General features: G+C 53.3%; 2 protein-coding genes across 2 annotated transcripts; one reads left to right on the forward strand and one right to left on the reverse strand.

Moving 5' to 3' along the window:
• Window positions 1-585: 585 nt before the first annotated feature.
• On the reverse strand, window positions 586-6,945 carry ATPAF2 (ATP synthase mitochondrial F1 complex assembly factor 2). Its single transcript, XM_054390878.1, has 8 exons — window positions 6,819-6,945; window positions 5,207-5,251; window positions 4,705-4,850; window positions 3,828-3,925; window positions 3,152-3,232; window positions 2,944-3,056; window positions 1,779-1,894; window positions 586-1,164 (listed from the first exon to the last, which is right to left on the reverse strand). The coding sequence occupies exons 1-8, from the start codon at window positions 6,943-6,945 to the stop codon at window positions 1,027-1,029; spliced, it is 864 nt and encodes a 287-aa protein (XP_054246853.1). The 3' UTR covers window positions 586-1,026.
• A 365-nt stretch (window positions 6,946-7,310) lies between these two features.
• GID4 (GID complex subunit 4 homolog) lies at window positions 7,311-14,814 on the forward strand. Its single transcript, XM_054391154.1, has 6 exons — window positions 7,311-7,559; window positions 9,922-9,981; window positions 10,770-10,877; window positions 11,603-11,704; window positions 12,699-12,829; window positions 14,051-14,814. The coding sequence occupies exons 1-6, from the start codon at window positions 7,341-7,343 to the stop codon at window positions 14,112-14,114; spliced, it is 684 nt and encodes a 227-aa protein (XP_054247129.1). The 5' UTR covers window positions 7,311-7,340; the 3' UTR covers window positions 14,115-14,814.
• Window positions 14,815-18,115: the final 3,301 nt, after the last annotated feature.

Raw genomic sequence — 18,115 nt, forward strand, 5'->3', positions numbered from 1 at the left:
ACACCGCCGCGCGCAGCAGCCAAGCCAGGAGTCATTAATTCCCCTCCTTGCTCGGTGACAGCAGCTGCTCTGCTGGGCTGTGGGCAGCTTCTGAGGAGTGATGGTGGTCGGGGCGGTGCTGCTGGAGGCAGGCAGCAAGGAGGAAGGTGGGAAGGTTAAACGAGAGGGTGGCTGCCAATGCATGCTGAGGAGAGCCTGCGTCTCTCCAGAAGCCCTGGGGCTGGTGCTGCCTGCCACACACAGACTGAGCTAGTCTTACCCTGTGCTTTTGGAGATGGCAGGAGCCCAGGTTCCCCCTCTCTTGCTCCAGGACTGCACAGTCAGCTCCTTGCCACTCAGACAGGGCACTGAGCGCAGAGAGGCTGACCCAGAGACGCAGAGGGAGCAGATCTGTTTGATCTCTTGGGTAGTTAAGTGTCTGCTAGGCTCTGCTCTAAGCCTTTTTTAGTGCCTGCAGCCATGCCACCACCTGCCTGGAACGTGGCAGCTCAGGCCCTACCTCACAGTTTGGTGATTAAAACAAAGACAGACTCAGCAGCAATGGATTTAGTATCTAGCAGGGGCGTGCCTTTAATCAAACAGAAAGACCCTGGTGTGACATCCAGGCACACGGAGGGATGAAGAACAGATGCAGCCGAGTCTGTTTGCAGATTTCCATACCAAGTGTGTGTCAGGAGCTGGCAGCTATGAAGACATGTGGCATATGCTGGGTATGTCTGTGCCGCGCCCTGCCCAGGAAGCTGTTTCTTTCTTTGGAGCTCCTCTGATGAGTTATAGACACCAATAAAGGACAGAGCTGCTGTCTTGGGGATGCAGAGGAACCTCACCTTGACCTTTCCTCCTCGCAGGCTCCAAACTGCTGGCACTGCACTGCGGCAGCCAGTCCAAGCCAGGAGCTGCCCAGAGCTCCCCAATGTGAGGCTGATGCCAGGAGAGATGCAGTGGGAAGAGGGTGCTTACTGTCACACTGGGTCACACCAGCAGTTCACAGCTGGGCATTTTCCTCCTGTGCCCAAGCCAGCAGCCTCAGTCCTGCAGCAGCTTGTGTTTGATACTTGAGCTCTCCGAACAGAGGTGGACAAAGAGGGTCCCGGCTGCCGCGCGGGCACGCAGCTCGCACAGGTCGTAGTCGTGGGCCCACTCCACGTTGCCCCACCGCTGAATCTGGAGGGGAGCAGGAACACAGGTCAGTTCAGAACTGGATGACACCTACAGCTGCTCAGCAGCTCCCAGCCACCTGTTCATGTTTGTGAAACACAGGTAACCCCCAGGAGCTCTGCTGCTCACTGCCTGCTGGGGCAGGGAGCTCTCCAGAGGAGCTGGGTGGAAGGACAGGGCCCATCTGTCTCCTAGCCACTTAAAGTGAGGATGAAAAGATTCCCAGCAGCTTGAGCGACTTTGGGGTCAGGAAGAGCTTCACACCAGGCCAGGTTCCAGCAAGCAAATTATTAGCTTGAGGTCTGGCCAGGCCTCCAGACTGGATAACCCACAGCAAGGGAAGCCAGCCACGACTTTGCACTTCAGATTAGAGGAGAAGAGCAACCATCTGAGCTCTGTGAAAAGAAACTGGCAGCCCTGGGAGCACTCTGGGCTGTTGCACCCAGGGTGCTGCTCTGCAGTAGAACACTCCAAACTCTGTCAAACGAGAGACTGGTGGAGCAGAACCTCTCCTGCACTAGCAAGCACTTCCCTTGCCAGTTATTTGTGGTGGGAGATGCACTTGTCATGCTGAGATTATTGCTATTTGAATGATAGGGCTGTTCTGTAACATCATTTACCTGGTATTCTTCCTCCAGGCGAGACAGAAGCACAGCTTTCTCCACTGTAATGTGCCTGTCAATCAGCCCCATGGACAGAATCAGTGATTTCAGCTGGGTGATTACATATTCTATACCTGCAAGGGAATAACCAAAACCAAACAGGATTCATGGTTGTTTCCTGCAGCGTTGCAGCAGCACCTTCGCATGTACTGAAGACAATCAGGGTGTGGTACCTCCAGAGTGAGGTCACAGGGCCTGTGATCCTCCCCCTATTTGCCTCTGGGCACTCAAGTGCCAGATGTGCAGTTCACAGCAGACACAGTGTTGCTCTGGCTACTGTCACCACAGTTTGCCTTGCAAACAGCCATTTTTGATTCTGCCACAAACCTTCCCTTGTGCAAAGGGAACAGATACCCATCCAGGCCTGAAGAGACTGGAACTTAGCTTAAAGCCCAAGGTGAGAGGGACTTGTAAACAGTTTGGTGTTAGAATGCCAGACTGGTTTGGGTTGGAAGGAACCTCAAGATCATCTAGTCCAGCCCCTGTGCAGTCAGCAGGACATCTGCAACTAAAGAATGTTGTTCAGAGCTCCAAATAGCCTGACCTGGAATGGTTCCAGGGATGGGGCATCTACTACCTCTCTAGGCAACCTGGGCCAGTGTCTCACCACCCTCAGTGTGAAAAATGTCTTCCTTAGATCTAGTCTGAGTCTACCCTCTGGGAGAATGCCTGATGGCTGAGAGACCAGAGCAAATCCCACAGACACACACAGCTTCATTTCTTTAAGGGTCATTCAGCAGTGTCAGGTAAAATCAAGTGGGCTGTAAGGGTGAAGGAGTGAGGACTGCACAGAACAGCGGGCACTTGGAGCACTAAACCCCATTGCTTTTCCTGGTAACACAGCTGAGGACTAAGTCACCAGCAGGTTTGGTCTTGCAGAAGTTATTTGTGCTAGGCCAGAGCAGGCAGCAAACAGGTCAGCAGAATCAGACCACAAACACCAGTGGCACTGCTCCTAACAAATACATGTAAGGGACTGGCCTGGAGATTTCAAATGCAAACCTCGACACTGATTATCTCAGCAGGAAAGGAAAAACACTACAGAGGCTCTTCTCAAGTGGAGAGGAGCTGCCTCCTCCCCTGGCTCAGCCTGAGCAGAGAGCTCCCTGGCATGGCCTCTCACCTTGCAGGGCCCACATGTTGTAGGAAGCCAGATGGGTGATGAAGGTCTCCTTGGTGCTGGCAGGGATGTTGGGTCCCAGGATGCTGGTCGAGGAGCCAATGGTCACATTGTACCTGGAAAAGCACAGGGCTCATGGAGCTTGCAGCTCTGGCAGTCACAACCACTGGAGCTCTGGCCTCAGCAGACAGAAACATCTTTGACCTCTTACCTCTTCTCCGCCCAGGCCACAATGGGATCCCATTCATTCTTCTGTAGCTCTGCCAAGGCAGGTGGCTCTTCCACACGGTAGCTAGGACATTGCAGAACAAGCCCATGCTGGATGTTCACTCCCAGGTTGCCAAACTGCTTGTGGCACCCCTCTGGGAAAGAGAATCCCATTCCCCTGTCCCCACGGGAGCTGAGCAGTTTGCAGTGGACGCCTCAGAGGCTAGGAGTGTGAGACAGGAGCTTGGACATGAACAGGCTTGATCCTGCAGCCCACGGGGAGTTTATGGAACAGAGGGCATTTTGCTACTGGCACTGACTCTGGGCTGCACAGGGATTGGGCTGACAGATTCCCCCAGGCCTTTCAAAGATGTTTTCTTTTCTCCAAGGAGATTTTAATCTCCTCCTGCTCCCACCTTTGCCCAGCACAGAGGTGTCCAAAGCAGAGTTCAACAGAAGACCAGATGCCCATTCTCCCCCACACCCACACGCTGTGGGTGCACAGACTCCCACTGGAGTTGCAGACCTAGGACTGGCCTAAACTAATCAAACCCTTGGATCAAAACCACAACAGATCAGCGCCCTGCCACGACTGGGTCATGGTAGACATTCTCCCTTCTGAACCCCACACTGTAACAAGACAACCCTGCCTCTGTGCCAGCAGAGCCCCAGTCTCATACCAGATGGTGTCAGTGTCCAGGAACTTGACGGCCGCTCGGATCAGCTGCGTTTTGTCGCGCTGCGTGGGATTGTCCAGCGCCGTGTTGCACAGCGTGGTCTGGGGGATAAAACCTCTGTCACCCAGGGCCTGGGGAAGCAGCAGCTTCCATTGTACAAAGTCAAGAAGAAGCAGAGGGATTTGTGACAGAGAATCAATGGATGCAGCTAAAGGCAGGTGGAAGGCCAGAACATGGCATGTGTAACAGGAATCATCTCACTGGCTTTGGAAGCCTCAGGAACCATCAAGCACCAGGGAAGAGGGCTCATGGACTGCTCCATTTCCTCCTGCCCCTTGCTATCCCCCACAGCACTGTCCAGCCCATTCCAAAGTCCCCTCAGTGACACAGACTCACCCTAAACAGTCACCCAGCCAGGATCCAACCACCCTCACAACTGAAAGGTTCTCCCAGTGCCCAGCCACAGTCCCAATCTCTTGTCCCAGCCTCCATAGGTATTAGGACAATCTGCTCTCTCCATGCTCTGCATCTGAAGACCATTCTCATGTCTACACATTTAGACCAAGCCATGTCAATTCTGTTGCCAATACTCAGGAGAGCTGAGGGAGGCAGGACGCAGGAGGAAGCATTCTTAGAAGATTCCTCCATCTCATCACCCCAGCACAAGACTTGCAGCCCAAACTGATACTCAACTCTTGCTCTGGAATCCATTCTGCCAGCTGGAAAAGCCCTCACCAGGTGGCAGTAGTCTGGCAAACCCATCCTTTGTCCCTGTTACTTAAATTCACTGTCTTTCATCTTGACTGTCATGTCCTGACTGCTGTCAGCACACTTCATTCTGTCCTGCTGAGGTCCCAGCATCCCAACCTGCCATGCTCACCAGGTGCATAGTGTAGAACTTGATGGTGTCCTTCTGGGAGTCCCATTCTGTTGCCACTGCAATGGCCAGGGCCTCAGTGGGGACAGTGAAGAGCTTGGCCTGGGGTGTTTTCAGCTTTCGGTGGTCCAGGTTTATTTCATAGCCTCCTGGGGAATCAGAGTAGAAATCCTGGGGAATCAAAGAGGAGCAGGCACTAAGGAACAACAGACAACCCCACAGCAGGAGCAGATTCAGAGCTGGAGCTGACGGGAGCATGGAACCAGCAAAACTCAAGCTTCCCACCATCACCATCAGCTGGATATACCTCTGGCCAAAACAGCCTTGGAAGCTGTTTCCCACCACACAGCTTTGCTGGAATGAGGACAGGACACAGCAGGCTGGTGACAAATACTCGACAGCCTGGGTGGTGGCTGTGCCACTTTCTCTCTGAAGCTGTGGGGGGTGACAATGTCTCTCCAGGGGACCAGCCCCTCTGTCCTCTGCCCCCTGCAGCCACACTCACCTTCTCCTTGAGAGATGCTCACGTTCTGGTAGAACCGCTTCCTCTCTGGGGGTAAAAACAGAGCTGTTCAGAGGGCAGCTAGAGGTCTGGTCCCTTGCCCTGCTTCCCATCACAGCCTAAAACACACAGAGCCTTCAGTGCGCTCAAGGCGGCCTGGACACAAAATTCCAGGCCCTCCATCCACAGCTTTCACACACTACCCAACCTGAGTGAGCTCCACTCAACTGGGGAAGCAGCTTTAAACTGGCAAAAACCAGAGGGTTGCTGTGCATGACGAGCAAGTGAGGGGACCGACCAGCTTCACTCCTGCCAGGCTGGGCTTTCAGCTCCCTTCAAACTGGTCTGCAGGGAGTTTCTACAGGGCCACTTTCCAAAACAGACCTGCCCCAGCACTCCTGGAGTTTTGCTTCGGGCTCAGTATTTCAAGATTCTCCCACTGCAGTCATATTTGACAAAATCTGCCCTGAACTGCCTTGGCTAACTCTCTCTCCCTAGCTTGTTCTGTCTCAGAGCAACAAGAAACTCAGCAGAGCTGGCCTGGACTCAGGGCAGGGCACAGCAACCTGCCTCGATGATATCAAATCTCAAATTCACCCAGCACCAACCCACACACTCTCCCCTAGACTTTGATTTGCCCTGCAGCTGATGCACAGAGCCACAGCTGCCAAGAGCAGGCTCTGAGCATGCAGGGACAGGGTGCTGCCCCCTCCACCACAACCACCCACGAAGGCAGGTTTATGGCAGGCACCCATGGTTAACAACTGGTTTTGGGGACACACCACTGAGCCATCAGGGGAAGGAGGAACGACCTCCCCGCGGCCACTTCCAGCTCCAGCTCAGGAGTGTGCCTGCTCCTCCAGCAAGGTGAGCCTGAGGGCACCACAGGTCTCTGTTTAAGAGCAGCCTCCTCTCCTCCCAGTACTGTTACACATACTCCAAGAACCTGAAAGCTGGTGTTGCAAAGGTTTGTCACACAAGGCAGGAGGAATCTGGATGACAGAGATCATAAATCCTGAACCCAAAAACTGACCTCCTGAAGGGTGAAGCAGGTCAGGCTGCAGCTCTCTTACTCTGTGCTAAAAAAACCCTCATGCTCCCGCTGAGGAAACAGACCAGGCTCAGTCACCTGCGAGTTTCAGGACCTCAGAAAATGCCACATTGTTAAGGCACAGCTCTGAAATGATTCATGTGAGTTTGTGTACCCCAGAGGAGTCCTGAGTCACATCAGTAGGCTCCTGACACCCCACAATGAGTCACTACAACTCCACCACTTCACAGACAGAACGTGACTAATTTTACTGTCCTCAAACCCACAAGTTTCCAGCAACATTTGTAGAGGGGATACACGGCCCAGAACATGCCTGAGCCACCCTGGATGGGTGTACTAACCGCACCTTTTCACCCGCCCCGAGTGCATTGACCTCAGCGTTCCCTTGGTCCCGGGTGACCCTAAGGGGTATCACCGGGAGGTCCCACGGGCCGGGAATGGGGTATGCCGCTACGGGGGATCCCACCGCGGAGTGGTGGTGGAGTGTCTTCCCCCAGCAGAACCAACCCCAGCAGGACAGATCAGGGCCCGAAGTGGGCTGGAGAGGCCCCGGCGCTCCCTCACCTGCCGGTGGGGCGTAGGCCCGGCCCCCGCCTAATCCCACCGGGCTGTTCCCGGCTGCAACAGGAGGTGGTCGGGGGAAATAGGCGGCCGGGAAGCGGCCCCATAGCAGCGAACAGCCACGCCACATCGCGGCGAGTAACGAAAAGCAGCCACCACACTCCCACCTCAACGCGGCTCCGCGGCTGCCGCCATATTGCCCCAATCTCAGCCAATCTACGTCTCGAACGCGGTTTGACCCTTCCGACGTCCCGTCCTGCCGCAGAGCGCGAAAACTGCATTCCCCGGCAGCTCCAGCAGCCGCGCCTGCCGGGAGGAAGCGCGTGCCCCGTGGCCAATCACCTCCCGGCTCCGCCCCTCCCGCAGCGCCCGCGAGGGCCAATGGGAGCGCGCGGAGGCGGTGCCGGGAGGCCTCTGAGCCTGGCGGCGGTGGCGGCGGCGGCCCGAGCGTGTGGGGAACGGAGCGGGCGGCGGCTTCGGCCGCGCTCGGCCCCGGCCACGCTGGCTCCCGGGGATCCTCCCGAGATGCCGGTGCGGAGCGAACGGTGCTGCGCCGGCGGGGCGGCGGCGGCGGGTTCGGCCTCTTCGCCGCCCTCCGGGGCGGCCGCCAGCAGCCTGGTGCCGCCGCCTCCCATCAACACGGCGCAGCCCGGTGTGGCCACCTCGCTCCTCTACAGCGGCGCCAAGTTCCGCGGGCAGCAGCGCAGCAAGGGCAATGCCTATGAGGTGGAGGTCGTCATGCAGGTGAGGGGCCCGACAGCAGCCGCCTTTCTACCGGGCCCATCATGTTGGGGCCCCTCCGCTTCCCTCGGGCCGCCAGTGGTCGTTCTTTCTGCTGGTTGCCGCTGGTGGTCGGTGCCCCCGCCGGTACCCCTTCGGGCCGCGATCTCCCTACGATATTCCCTCTCGGCTCCTAAAGCCGCGGTCGTTCAGTTTCCCGGACCCTCAGGCTCAGTCACCTCTGCTTCTCCCGGGGGCCGTCACTGTTCTCCCTCCCTCCCTTCAGGCTCCGGCTACCGACCCCACCGGCTCGGGTGGCTATCAGCTTGTCCCCATTTCCCTCAGATCCCAGACCTTGTTGTGTGTCTCACCCTCTGAACCCTAATGAAGCCTGAGGCAGGTGAAGCCCTTTTCCCCCTGGTCCCAGCGACCCCATTTCCCTCAGCCCCAATGAAGTGGCACCAGAGTGGCCTCAGGGGGACCCTTCCCTTCAAGCCTGGAGAAGCCTGTGGTTCTCCCTGCACTGCTCATCTCTGACCTGGCAGTGTCTCACTATGATTCCTCTAGTTCCATCAAGCTTGGTAATAGCTGTGAGTCCTCAGGGTCTGGAGAGCTCTGTCCCTTCCTTGTGTGCTTTTCCTTTTGAGCCTGGGGAAGGATCCCAGTCCTGTTCTCCTCAGGCCCCAGGAGGGACCCTTTTCCTTCAAGGGCACCTCCTAGCTCACTTCCACTCAAACCTTGAGGACCTACTGCACTCAAGCTGCTGCTCTGGAGTGGCCATGCCCATCTGTGCCACAGGCCAGAAGGGTAAGAAGCCCAGCTTAGAGTGGGTGTTGTCCTGGGAAGTCCCTACCAGTGGGACAGCCAGTATTTCAGGCCTGGCTGGAAATCAGCAGGGATCTGAGTCCCAGTCTCTGGCTGCCTAAGCATGACCGGGCTGAAGCTGGGACCCAGGGTGCCCCATCCTTGGGGTGTCAGAGGCTGCCTTAGGCCGAGCAGAAAGCCTGGGGCAAAGTGTGGTGGTTTGTCTGTGGCAGGAATGCAGTCAGACAGCTGTAGTGCCCAGCTGTGCCAGGGAATTTGGATGCGGACTAGTGTGGCTTTCCCGTTCCTCCCTGCAATCATTGTCACCCTATGTACTTTATTTTTAGCCCTTGGTATTGGCCTGATGGCTTTGGACAGAGCTGGTGAGGTGTGGAGTCTTTAGTAGATGGGGAAGCCAGACATCTGAGGCATGCTTTCCTATCGAGCACCTTGCCAGTCACAGCTTTGTTCCTGGTTTGGTGGTGGCACAGGATCTGGGGGACTGTGCCTGAGAGCGTAGCCAGGGCAGTGCTGAAGCCTGGTGTTGTTGAGCTGTATCAGAGCCCCAGGGTCAGCAGATGGGGTAGGGTTTGAACCAGACTCTCTGTTTCCTGGTAGGGTGTGCTGTGATGAGGACATCCCATGGCTGCTGAGCTCCACTGCACGCTGCCTCCTTGCAGGGGCTGGCTGTGGCTTTGTGCTCAAAATGCTGTGGGTTTATGCCTGTCAGCTGAGGAGGGGTGGCTGCCTGCTCTCCCTGTGCTTTGATCACAGGTGGGGAAGATCCATCTTCTCACAGTTGATGTTTGCTCTTCCCCAAATAACTTCTGGCTTTGAAAACCAATCTGGAGCTGTCAAGGAAAAAGCTTGGAAAATCCCTCTGGTTTTAAAGGTGTTTGGAACAGAAGCAGCCCCCAGCAGCAGCAGTGAGATGCAGCTCCATAGCTCAGTAGAAGGGTGTCATCAAAGCATTAGGTCAGTAGAGAGGCCTCTTTCAAAACACACAAAGCCTCCTCTGGCTTCTGAGCAGGCTTTGGTGTGCACCATGCTGGGTACTGGGCAGACAGTATGGGTGGTGTATTGAGAGGTAGGGGTCAGGCCTGTGAAACAAACAGAAGGTGAAGCTCTAGGCTGTGCTTTCTTCCTCTAACCTGAATTAAATCCAGTAAATAGTTGCTGGTAGTGGATGACTGGGAAATGTGGAGGCTGGGGGTGTGGGTGGGTTCTGCCAGTAGTGCTATCACTTGGAGAAAACTGAGAGTCTGCTTCATTCTGTAAGGAGAAGGAGGGGGGTTGCTTCCCCTCAGAGACTTCTGGGCAGAGGCTGCTGCCTTGGTGTGATGGAGCTGGGAGCAGATGGGGTGTTGTCAGGCCTGGGATATGGAGACTGTCAGAGGTGAGCTGAGCACCTGTAAATGATCTTTTCAAGTGGTTCTCAGCTGTGGAGAAGGGCTGCCAGGGCAGTAAGATGGATGTTCTGTACTGAGCTGAAGCTGAAGTTGGCCTCGGGGCGGGTTAGAAACTGCTTTGGATCAGTTGGGTGTCTTCATGCCTGTGCTTAGACTTTGCACTCTTTTTCTAGCATGTGGACATGGAAAACTCCTATCTCTGTGGATACTTGAAGATTAAAGGCCTTACAGAGGTAAGTGCTAACTGCAAAACAAGAAAAGATGCTTTGTAAAGGCTTTTCTTTTTTGCTGGTGGGGTGGGAGAAGCTGCCACCAGAAATAGGAAATGGAAGGATTGAGTGTACAGTAAATGTGACCACTAAGTAGTTTAATAGCTTCGGTCTGTTGTTCTTGGCATGCTGAGCATTGGTTCTCAATGGGAGTCCTGAAGGAGGGAAGCTTTTCTGGCATGCCTTGAGGTCTGAGCAGAAGAGAGTCTGACCCTGCAGTCAGCTTTAGGCACTACTAGAGGTGATGTGCTGCTGAAAGAAAACACGCCAGGACCCGAACAGTTCTTTCCACATTTCCTTCCCCATCCATCCTCTAAGATTGCTCATGGTATCAGGCAGTTGAGAGCTGTCTCCAGGGGGATGCTTCTTTCAGCTATGTTTTCATCCTGCTATTCCCTCCCTGTGTTCTCTTGATTCAGTGCCAACACAAAGCCAAAGAGAAACACCTCCTGTGGTGGGATGGCTGAGTTCAGCCCTTGGGCTTCGTAGCTGCTGGATATCTGTTTTGGAGTGGTGCTGGCTGTGAACAGTCACTTCTGATCATCCAGCCTGGAGTTCCCCAGCAGTCCAGGCTGGAATAAGAGGGTGGAGGCTGTGTGTGTGTGAGTTGGGCTTTAGGAGGTACGGGGCAGGACGAGGCAGCTTGGAAGGACCACAGCAGCAGCTGCAGAATGCCAGAGCTCTTCCTGCTGAGCATTCAGGTTCCAGTCTCCAGGTGACAAACCTCCTGACCTCTCGTTCCTCTCTCCTAGGAGTACCCAACCCTCACCACTTTCTTTGAGGGTGAAATAATCAGTAAGAAACATCCTTTCCTAACACGCAAGTGGGATGCTGACGAGGATGTGGATCGTAAACACTGGGTGAGGAAATCTGGGGGGCAGGTGGGGATCTGATGCAACTGGTTTGGAGATGAAGTGCAGTGTGGCCCCATGCAAGTGCTGTGAGAAGGCCCTGGAAACTTCTCCTTTTTAGATGGCTCCCTCCTTTCCCCACTGGGATCATTCCAGCTGGAGGGTCCCTTCAGCAGGCTCTTGGCTGGGATCTGTGAGAAGGGAGGTGGTGTCTTTACACTTGCTGGCACTGGGGTTGGAATGGAGCAGGAACATTCCTCATCTTCTGATCCCCCCACCCCCAGAGGAATGTGTTCATTGTGAAATGGAGTGGAGAAGGAGAAAGGTGCTCCTGTGGCGCAGGCAGGTTGTTGGTACCCATCTCACCCTCTGCCCAGGGCAGGGTGTGTCTGCTGCTGTGCTCTGGATCGGGGCCACAGCTACCAGCTGACTGCCTCCACACCTTGACCTTTGCTGCTGCTTGCCAGACTTTGATGTTTATTATGTCAAAATATCTTCCTCTGGGAGTGTAGGAGCTTCTCCAGCCAGGCTCGGCATGGCTCTGTGTGTCTGGCAATCCTGTGTTCCCTTGTCCTAATCCTGGGGGGTAGGTTTAGTCTTGCCCCAAGGGAAGAGCAGCCCCTTTGGTGCTGTTCTGTAGCAGTTTTTCTCTCCTGACTATCAGCTGGCACTTGTGAGTTCTACTCCTGGAATAAGCATCTTGGTTTCTTTTCTTTCTTATTTGTTTGTTTCAGGGGAAGTTTCAGGCTTTTTACCAGTATGCAAAAACATTTAACTCTGATGACTTTGATTATGAGGATCTGAAAAATGGGGACTATGTGTTCATGAGATGGAAGGTAAATTCCACATCTCCTCTGTTCCTTTTCAGCTGTGATGCTTTAATGAAAGATTTTACTCTACCAACCTCACTCATAACCCACCATATGTGTGAACTCCAGTGTGACTCCTGTCTAGCCAGTTAATTGTGTCCTTCAGGGCTGCAGTCTTGGCTAAAAACACAACAGGAAAATCTTGCTTGGTGGTGCTCCACAGGATGGGAGAATTGGTGTCTCCAGTCCCTGTGTGGGGCCTGTGTGTTGGATGCAAACTGGCCTCTCCTCACCTCCCTCTTTACATGAGCCTTATGGAGCTGCAAGGGGAGGAAACTGTAGGATCACATACTGGATTGGGTGGGAGGGAACCTTTAAAGGTCATCTAGTCCAAACCCCCTGCAGTCAGCAGGGACAACTGCAACTAGAGCAGGTTGCTCTGAACCCCAAACAACCTGACCTGGAATGGCTCCAGGGATGGGACATCTGCCACCTCTCTGGGCAACCTGGGCCAGGGTCTCACCACCCTCAGTGTACAAAACTTCATCCTTCTCTCTAGTCTGACTCTCCCTCTTGGTTTCAAACCATCACCTCTTGTCCTATCACTGTACACCCTGGTAAAAAGTCTCTCTGCATCTTTCTCTTAAGCTCCATGTAAGTTTTGAAAGGCCACAATCAGGTCTCCCTGGAGCCTTTTCTTTGTCAACAGGCAGCTCCTATTCCTGATTTCACAGATGGCCTCTGGTTTGCAGGGGGCAGGTTTTGAACTGAAACCCATCTTGTGCACTCTTAAAACTGATTCTGTTCTCAGCTGCCTGCTTCCCTGTAAGACCCTTCCAGTGGCAGGTGGTGAAAGGACATGCTGATCCCTGTGGTCTGAGCTGCTGTGAGTGCAGGGAATGCTCAGGCAGGAATGTCTTCATGTTAATGGGTGCCAGTATTCAGTCTGGGAGGGCAGACTGGGGGTGGGGGGGTTGTGTTTAACTGGCATTTTAAAAGACAGCCTGTGTTCTGTGTGCAGGAACAGTTCCTAGTTCCAGATCACACTATCAAAGACATCAGCGGTGCTTCCTTTGCTGGTTTCTATTACATCTGCTTCCAGAAGTCAGCAGCATCTATAGAGGGCTATTACTACCATAGGAGTTCAGAATGGTAAGGAAGCTTCCTTCTTCCTGTGGACTGAAGGGTGGCTCCTCAGACCAAGCTGTGACTCCTCTTCTGCTTTTCTGCAGCCTTGGGAGTGTCCAGGCAGTGCTTCTCTGGGTTGGGAAGGAGGCTCAGGCTGGCACCTGGACCTTTGGGCAAAGGGAGGGTGTGTGTGTCCTGTGCTTGGCCAGACCAGACCAGTGCAGCCCATCTGACTGGTGTAAAGTGCTGCCCTTTGTGAGTGGTGGGGGATCATAAGTCTGGCAAGGTGAAACAGAAGAGGTGAGAGGTCTGAGGATGTGCTGTGACCCAGCAATGGTCTGGTGTGTCTGTGAGGTAAGTTGGGAGGCAGACACCAGCTGTGGGTCACTAAAAGCATCCCTCCAGAAGCCTGGTCTCCAAACACTTGCAGGGCTTGGCCTGCTCTTGCCTTCACATGAGGGCAGGCAAGTGTAATGCAGCCTGGTCTCTTGTGCAGGGTTCTACTCCCCCAGTTTGTGCTTTGCTGAGTAGTTCAGGCTTTGAGGTTCTCCATGCATTGGCCAGATGATATCAGAGGGACTGCTGAGAGGGAGCTCAGTGCTTTCTCACCTGTAACAGCTTGGTTGTTGCTCCCTTCAGGCAGAAATCTTGTTAGACCCCTGCTTTGTAGTCCATGGTCCTTGGGGTGTTGCTGTAAGACAAGAGAACAGTCAAAATTAATGGACTGGTTTCATGTTAGAGCCAACCTTCTGACAAGTAGCTGTGGAGAGCTCTTTTCCTTCTGACAGCCTTGTCACACAAAAGCTGTTAGGCAGCTGGAAGCTCTTGGGGGAGGGAAGGTGCCTGAGAGGCTTTCAGACAGATCCCCTGGAGCTAGGCTTTGAAAGACCTGAGTGTAATTTGCAGTTGTAGCAAACACTGTTTGAACATGAAAGTTGTTGAACTTCAAAAGCTGTCCAAAACCTGCAGTTAGCCCACCCTGAACACAGCCTGGCTGCAGGTAGCTCAGAGGCAGGGGGATGGAAATGAGGAATGATGCTGAGCCCTCACAGGGTTTTGGCACTAGGGTAAGTAGGTGTCGGGTGCCTGAACACCTCCGAGCCCTGACTGTGACACTGGGAAGGGGGAGAGCGGAGCTGGTGGTCAGGCTGTCCGCTCTGCAGCCTGCTGAGCAGCAGCCATCAGTGGCAGGGGAGTTCTGTTGCTCTGTGCAATCCTTTCATCCAGCTTTTCCTTCTCTCCCAGGTATCAGTCATTGAATTTAACTCACGTTCCCGAGCACAGTGCTCCTATCTACGAATTCCGATGACAGCTGCCCGGAACTGAGAGCGCACGGAAGCAAAGCGGGCGGGAGGGCATGGCCTACCAGGAGGACTGTGTCCCTGTGGGAGCACAGGAATGCACGCTTCCCTCCTGCCCCTCGGACTCGCCAGACAGAGCCTCAACCTTAACCCACCCAGCCCAAGGAGCGTGGCTGCTGGAGCTTGTTTCTCCCTCCTGTCGAGTGGCGGATTTGATCTTTAATCTGGTTTTAAGCTACCTTTAAATGCGCTTCCTTATTGCACAGCTAGTTTCTCTATCACTGAAGTTCCTCCTGGCTCTCCTCTGGAAGCTGTTTCTCAGTAGCTGGAATCAGTGATCTGTCCTCTGAGTAATAAGAAAATAGAAGCTCAGTGCTTGTATTTTCCTTGTTACGGCCTGACGTGGGTTGAAATCGCCAGGACTCGGGTTTGGTACCCAGATTGCCAGCTCTGATGCTCCTAGAGCTGCATGCCAGCGTGTGAGGCTTCAGCTGTTTTGGGGGAGTCTTGACTGGGACAGATAAGGCTTGAATGAGTCTTTGCTTTGCACTGGCTGATGAGGTTAGCCAGGGCTGCAGTCCTTGCAGGAACGCCAGGCTTTTGGAGCTGGGAGCCATTCCCATGTCTGGATACACCATTGGGAATGAATTTGGATGTGTGGACTTGCAGGCTCTCAGTAAAGTGGATCTGAACTCTGCTTATTAGGTGTATATTTGCTCTTTACCTAAGGGTAAAAAAAAAAAAAGACCAAAAAAAAAAAAAAGGAAAAAAAAAAAGGAAAGGAAAAAAAAACCAAACAAAAAAGACTTTTATTTAAAAAAATATATATTTTTATGGTTCCTTTTTCCAAAGGACCCTATGGCAAATGCACAAGTATTGGATTACATTTTACTGTTTTCACATTGAAAACTGGGGAATGTTGGCTTTCAGTTTTTCTATCCATGTGTGTAACCAGCTGGCTGCTTGGAGGTATGGATGGGAGGGAGCAGGGGCAGCTCTGGGACTGTTGAGCATTTGTACTCGCTTTTTGTGCTTCACCACACCACTGCTTGACACCTTTTTACAAGGAAAAATAGAAAAAAAAAAGGAAAAAAAAATCAACTTCCCCCCAGTAGCTCTCCTCTGACTTTGAAATGTTTCAAGTGACAGTAACTTAAGGCTTGTGTGCCAAAGTGTGTGTGTGTGTGGTTTCTGGTTTCTATTTTTTTTTAAAGACATTTTAAAAGTTGGCCTTGGTTGTATATTTAATGTGACATTCCCACCTCGTGGGGCTTTTCTGAGAGTTTAGTTTGCTTTTCTTTTTTCCCCTGGCTGTTTCAAAAACACCCCCCCTTTAAAGCAGGCTCCTGTCATGGTGTTTGAGGGCAAGTTGGCCACCTGGGAGAGGGAAGCTAAGCCTCCCTCATGCCTGTTGCCAGGGTGGTTTGGGTTCTCTTTGTTTTAATTAACTTTTCTTCCTTCTGGCAGTGTGTTTGTCTGGTTTATTACAGCTGAATTGCTAGTTTAAGCCTTAATGAGAAAGTATTTGGGTCTTGGTGAGCCCATTTCCTCTATTCCAAGGTGGGATTTGTGTGCTGGGAGAAGCGGCCAGGCTGGCCTCAGGAGATAATGTGGAAATGGCCTCCTTGTGTGTGCTGTTCACTGTGGCTGAATCCTTCTCCCCAGGGAAATGTAGAAAGACCTGCTTCTGGGAGAAGATGGGGAACCTGGCCCTTCCACAGGGCAGGAGCCCCATTGCCATGAAGGAAGCCTGTGCCCTTGTCTGGGCCATCATGGGTGGATTCATAGAGCAGCATGAAGGCAAGTGGAGGAGTGATTCAAGGTGTAAAGGGAGAGCAGCAGCAGCAGGCAGAGCAGTTGGGAAGTGGATTCCTGTTTTATCCTGCTCCTCTTGGAGAAACTCAGTGGTGGGAAGAGAGGGGTTTCCTCACAGGCAGTGCTGGGAGATGTCCTGGTTTTAGAGGCAAAAGCTGGTGGTGCTGCTTCACCCATGCATTGGGGTGAAGCCTTCTCCCAGGTGCTGAGTGGGTGTGAGGCTCTTCACAACCCTCCAGAGCCATCTATGTGCAGTAGTGGTGGCTTTGGGCTCCTCATGCTCCCCAGAGCTATCAGTGCCAGTGAGACACTTGTTTTGTGACATGGTTTAATAGAATTAACACTGTGGTCATTGTTGGCAGAAGCTGGGTTAGGAGGGTACTGGACTTATTCCAGATGTATAATGACCCCTAAGCCTCAGAAGTTTTCCTTTGAGACTTGATGTGTTGTGAGAAGGGTGGGGAAGGAGCATCCTGCTCTCTGCCTGTCTCCTTCCCACTGTCCTGAAGCTGATTTTGGCTGAAATCCAAAACTGCTGGGGCAGTGCTGCCCTGTGGGATGCATGTGGTAGGGGCAGAGCAGGTTGTGGAGCCAAGAAGTTTGTAGGGGGCCATCAGTGTTCAGAGCTTCCCTCCTCTAGAGCCTTTGTTTTGGTTTTCCTTTTTTTTGACCTGTTTGAGGAGTTAAGGAGAGATGTTACGTATGTTGTGGTGTGGTGAGAGAGAGCTGACTGTGGTGTGGAGGTAAGAAAGGGTTATTTGGTCTCGGCAGAGGTTGTGATGTCTCTTTCTAAGCATGCTGGCTGCAGGAGGGGTGTACACGTGGGCAGATGGAGCCAGGGGCTTTGCAGAACGTTAATGTCCAAATTAAACATGAAATGTATTCAAGGGGCCTGTGTCTGAGTGTGTTTGTTGACCAAAGCACCTCTCAGTTCCAGAGGAGAGCTGTGCTCTGTTCCCCCTTGGGGTTTTCTCCAGTAAGCTGCCGATTGCCTTAAATTCAGGATCCAGCCTTAATTAGAGAAGCAGGAAGGGCAAAGCCTACTGTGGGGGACTCCTGAAACCTGGGTTCCTTAGAGCTTTTCCTACAGCTCCTGTTAACCTCCTCCACAGCCTCATTTGTGTTCCTCAGGCCAGTTCTGTTTATTACCTTAATCAAGGATCTGTTTGAGGGGATTGAGGGCACCTTCAGGAAGTTTGCAGATGACACCAAGTTAGGTGGGAGTGTTGATCCTGCTTGATGGTAGGAAGGCCCTACAGAGGGGTCTGGCCAGGCTGGATTGATGGGTCAAGGCCAATGGGATGAGGTTCAACAACAAAGGAAAAGGCTGAGTCCTGCACTTGGGTCACAACAACCCCAAGAATGCTCCCAGTTTGGGGCAGAGTGGCAGTCAACTGCCCAGAGAAAAAGACCTGGTTGACAGTGGCTGAACGTGAACCAGTATGTGTGCAAGTGAAGGCCAAAAGGCCAATGGCATCCTGGCTTGGATCAGCAATAGTGTGGCCAGCAGGACCAGAGCAAGGATTGTTCTGCTGTACGCAGCTGTAGGGATGCTGCACCTCAAATACTGGGTTTGGTTTTGAACTGAACTTGAAGTAAGCTTCAAGAAGGACATTGAGGTACTCGAGCAGGTCCAGATAAGGACGATGAAGGTGGAGAACAGGTCTTATGAGGAGCAGCTGAAGGAACTGGGGTTGTTCATCCTGGAAAAAAGAATGCTGAGGGAGACCTTCTGGCTCTCTACAGCTCCCTGGAAGGAGGTTGGAGTGCGATGGAGGTCAGTGTCCCAAAGAATTAGCAACAGGGCAAGAGGAAACGGCCTCAAGTTCTGCAAGGGGTGGTTTAGATTGGAAGTTTTGGGGTTCTTCCCCAGAAGGGTTGTCAAGCCTTGAAACAGGCTGCCCAGGGCAGTGGTGGAGTCCCCATCCGTGGAGGACTTTTAAAGCTGTGTAGATGTGGTGTCGAGGGATGTGGTTCAGTGGTGACCTGCTAGTGCTGGGTTAAGGGTTGGACTCGACCTTAAAGCTCTTCTCCCACCAAAATGATTCTGTGATTTCCCGGGCAGCTCGCTCTGCCAGGTCTCCCTCAGGCCTGGACTCCCCTCCGTGGAATCATCCCCCGGGGTGGTGGCAGTCGGAACTTGGAGTGCGGGTGCAGGAGGCGGCCGGGGCGGCGCAGCGGCTGCACAGGTACC

The sequence above is a fragment of the Indicator indicator genome, chromosome 22 (assembly GCF_027791375.1).
Source record: "Indicator indicator isolate 239-I01 chromosome 22, UM_Iind_1.1, whole genome shotgun sequence".
In the NCBI taxonomy this organism is placed as follows: Eukaryota; Metazoa; Chordata; class Aves; order Piciformes; family Indicatoridae; genus Indicator; species Indicator indicator.

Excerpts from the sequence above, each read along its gene's own strand:
- ATPAF2 (XM_054390878.1), bottom strand. The coding sequence starts at position 6,945 with ATGTGGCGTGGCTGTTCGCTGCTATGGGGCCGCTTCCCGGCCGCCTAT. Across the intron at positions 3,233-3,827 it reads CTGGACACTGACACCATCTG|CTACCGTGTGGAAGAGCCAC; the intron begins GTATGAGACTGG and ends GCAATGTCCTAG. Across the intron at positions 1,895-2,943 it reads CAACATGTGGGCCCTGCAAG|GTATAGAATATGTAATCACC; the intron begins GTGAGAGGCCAT and ends ATTCCCTTGCAG.
- GID4 (XM_054391154.1), top strand. The coding sequence starts at position 7,341 with ATGCCGGTGCGGAGCGAACGGTGCTGCGCCGGCGGGGCGGCGGCGGCG. Across the intron at positions 7,560-9,921 it reads AGGTGGAGGTCGTCATGCAG|CATGTGGACATGGAAAACTC; the intron begins GTGAGGGGCCCG and ends CTCTTTTTCTAG. Across the intron at positions 11,705-12,698 it reads ATGTGTTCATGAGATGGAAG|GAACAGTTCCTAGTTCCAGA; the intron begins GTAAATTCCACA and ends TTCTGTGTGCAG.